The sequence below is a fragment of the Callospermophilus lateralis genome, chromosome 1, assembly GCF_048772815.1.
Source record: "Callospermophilus lateralis isolate mCalLat2 chromosome 1, mCalLat2.hap1, whole genome shotgun sequence".
NCBI lineage: Eukaryota > Metazoa > Chordata > Mammalia > Rodentia > Sciuridae > Callospermophilus > Callospermophilus lateralis.
Window position 1 is genome coordinate 140,221,531 of NC_135305.1, and position 3,485 is coordinate 140,225,015.

At 54.0% G+C, this 3,485-nt stretch overlaps 1 protein-coding gene across 3 annotated transcripts; it reads left to right on the top strand.

The window, feature by feature from the left end:
• Window positions 1–451: 451 nt before the first annotated feature.
• On the top strand, window positions 452–3,485 carry Gstt2b (glutathione S-transferase theta 2B). 3 transcript variants are annotated; one of them, XM_076867346.1, is made up of 6 exons: window positions 452–563; window positions 1,183–1,270; window positions 2,013–2,020; window positions 2,517–2,692; window positions 2,778–2,951; window positions 3,276–3,485. In XM_076867346.1, exons 1-6 carry the CDS (start codon window positions 452–454, stop codon window positions 3,483–3,485), a joined length of 768 nt encoding a protein of 255 aa, XP_076723461.1. The 3 variants fall into 3 exon arrangements, with proteins under 3 accessions (XP_076723461.1, XP_076723472.1, XP_076723481.1); XM_076867357.1 differs by lacking the exon at window positions 2,013–2,020 and having other exon boundaries at window positions 2,542–2,692; XM_076867366.1 differs by lacking the exon at window positions 2,013–2,020 and having other exon boundaries at window positions 2,542–2,692; window positions 2,778–2,909.

Consider the following 3,485-nt stretch of genomic DNA (forward strand, 5'->3'; position numbering starts at 1 on the left):
CAGAGCCCGCCCATTTCCATTTCCAGGGTAGAGTGAGGTTAGCAACTGGGGTTAGGTCCCTGGTACTCGGGGTGGCGGGGGGTGGGGTGGCGGGGGAATAAAGCCGCTACTCTCTATCCAGAGCCTTGCTGTCCCCCAGAGCACGCCCACCACATGTCACTGCACAGCATCCCCAAGGCGAAACTCCCTCCGACGTGGGCCTTCCCTTCGTCGCCTGGCGCCTGGAATGGGTCCTCTTCAGGAATCTGGTGGCAGAGCGGGATCAAGCGGGCGGGGATGTGACAGACCTGACACAGAATCAGGGCGGGCGTAGACACATGCCTGGGTGGAGCGGGATGCGCCCCGGCTGACAAAAGGGGCGGGGTCTGGGCCCTTATATGTCGGGGGCCACCCGGAGTCTACCTGTCCTGCCGCTTTCCTTGCTGTCATCGCTGTCCGTGCCAACCCCGCCATGGGCCTGGAGCTCTACCTGGACCTGTTGTCCCAGCCCTGCCGCGCCGTCTTCATCTTCGCAAAGAAGAATGGCATCCCCTTCCAGCTGCGCACGGTGCAGCTTCTCAAAGGTGGCCGGAGCGACTGTCAGCGTGTTTGCAGACCCGGTGCATCCACAGGCCCAAGGCTGGGCTCCTCCCTGAGCGCCCCCCACCCTCCCAGTCTGTACAGCAGCCACTTCTCCTGCAGCGCCGCCTTCTACGGAGTGGCCTTAGACAGGTCACAAGCCTCGCTGAACGTGCTGCAAAGGAGGAGGAGGATGATACTTTCTCCTGTGTGGAGTAGGGAGAAAAATCACAGGAGTTTTCAGATTTCCTATGTTGAAGGCACTCATTTAATCGTTGAGGCCTTGGAAGAGCTGAGCCACCCCACTGTGCTGCCCCTCCTGTTTACCGTCACCTCCCCATCCCTGCTAAATAACTTTTCTTGACGCACCCACAGCACCTGGCTGTCCCTGGAAGGCAGGGAAGGGAGGCCATCCTCATTCCCAGGGCACCAGGCCCAGCCTAGGAGGCCCAGAAAGGCGGGTGGGACTGATGGGCCCTCTGGCTAAAACCCAGCCCCAATAGGACCCTGGTTGGAGAGAAAGAGGGAGGGAAAGCGGTCCAATTCCTGCCCCAGCCCCAACACGTTTTTTTGTTTTGTTTTGTTTTGTTTTGTTTGTTTTTGTTTTTTAAACTTCTTCCTCAGGGCAGAACTGCAGCAAGGAGTTCTTGCAGATTAACAGCCTGCAGAAGGTGCCTGTGCTCAAAGATGGTGACTTCATCTTGACTGAAAGGTATCCTCCTTCCCTCTCTCCTAATTCCTGAGCCTTCCAGCCTCTCCCACCCCTCCTCTTGTGGGCTCTTGCAGACCCTGTGGGGCAGTGAGGGAAAAGGTTGCGGGAGAGCAGGATCTGTTACTAGGGACTGACCCACCCTGTCCCTGCTTCTGTCTATAGCCTCCTCTGCTGGTCCCTAGTGCTTCTCCACTCCCAGACTGAGGGGTATTGGAGAAGAGGTCAAGGAGACATTTGTCCACTGTTGGACAGAGAGTAGGTTCAACAAATGGAAGCTGGAAAGGATTTCTCCAGACTTTTCAGATATTCCCTGCCCCAGACTGCCCAAGCTGGCTCTGGAGACCAGTGCCAGAGCTTGAAGGCATAGCTCCTGGTGGGTTCTCCCATCATGCAGGAAGAGGACAAGAGGTCAGGGGACTATGAAAATAATGGCTGCTGAGCATGGTGGCACATACCTGTAATCCCAGTGACTTGGGAGGTTGAGATCATGGGTTCAAAGCCAACCTCAGCAACTCAGTGAGGCCCTAAGCAACTCAGTGAGACCCTGTCTCAAAATAAGAAATAAAAAGCACTGGGGATGTTGTTCAGTGGTTAAACACCCCTGGGTTCAATCCCTAGTACTTCCCCCCCAACACACAAAAAAGCAATGGCTAAGGAACCTGTCCAAGGAAACCTGAGAATATGCTTTCCCTTCTGATAGCTGACCCATGCATGTGTGGATATTCAAAAGCCTCCATGGAAGCCCACTGTGTGCCTGCTCCATGCAGGATTCCAAGAGCCAAGGGAGTCAGTTTTCTGAGCTGTGAAGCCTTGGGACAATTTCATTTAACTGTTTGGAGCATTGGTTTCTTCATATACAAAAGGGAGAACAAGAGCCTCTACCTTATAGGGCAGATGCTGAGATAAGCAGAAAGCAGCCCAGACTTGTCCCAGAGACAAGTCTTTGAAAGGACAAACAGGTCTGGCTGAGAGATGGAGGAAAGCGCTAGGGGTGTATCTCTGTGGTAAAGCATTTGCCTAGGCACAAGGCCTTGGGTTCAATCCCCAGCACTTAAAAAAAAAAAAAAAAAGAGAGAGGAAGGAAGGGATTTTGAGGGCAGGGGTCAGGAAGAAAAGGAGAAATCAGAGAGGTGGGAATAGGGGAGAGTGAGGACAGAAGTATCCATCAAATGCAGAGAAGCCCCAATGACCCACTGGGGGATGGAAGCAGCTGGGAGGTAAAGGTTCAGAGCCAGGGTCCTTACAGCCCCTCTTCCTATCCCTGTTTCCAGCTCGGCCATCCTGATTTACCTGAGCTGTAAGTACCAGGTAGCAGACCACTGGTACCCATCTGACCTGCAGACCCGTTCCCAGATCCATGAGTACCTGGGCTGGCATGCAGACAACATCCGAAGCATCTTTGGGGTGACCCTGTGGATCCGGGTGAGGAGAGCCATCTGGGGATAGTCCCCTTCAGGGAACTGGGAGGGGGAAAGGTCATGATTGAGCCCAACCTCTTCCACATCAGGTGCTGGCACCACTTATTGGGATCCAGGTGCCTGAGGAGAAGGTGAAACGCAACAGGACCTATATGGACCATGCTCTGCAGCGACTGGAGTCCAAGTTCCTGGGGGACAAGCCCTTCCTTGTGGGACAGCAGGTGTCGATGGCTGATCTCATGTTGCTGGAGGAGCTGATACAGGTAGGACATAGGACAGTAGAGCAGTGGCTATGGGCAGAACTCTTTCTATTGCCACTCCCACAAGTCAGAAATAATATGGCCTGGGGAAAGCCAGGATTTGCCCAGAATCACAGAGAGGGTCTCTGGCTAAACTGGGACCAGAACTTGACCTTCTGCTTCCTGCTTAGTGGTGTTACTCTGGCTGTTGTCAGGCCCTGGGGTTCACTTCACTGACCTGGGCCTCATGTAGAGGTTGGGGAAGGGATCATGTCCCTTATGTCTGTGCTGTGTTCCCAGCTCTGGGTCCTCAGTATCTTCACAACTTTCCCATCCTTGTCCCTGCAGCCCGTGGCTCTTGGCTATGATGTGTTTGTGGGACGACCACGACTTGCAGCATGGCGTGGACATATTGAAGCGTTCCTGGATACTGAGCTGTGGCAGGAGGCCCATGGTCCCATCTTCAACATTCTGGAACAGATGACCAAAAAAACACTTCCTGTGCCCCCACCAGAGAGCCAAAAAAATATGCTGTTTCGTATTTCTAAGATTCCTTGA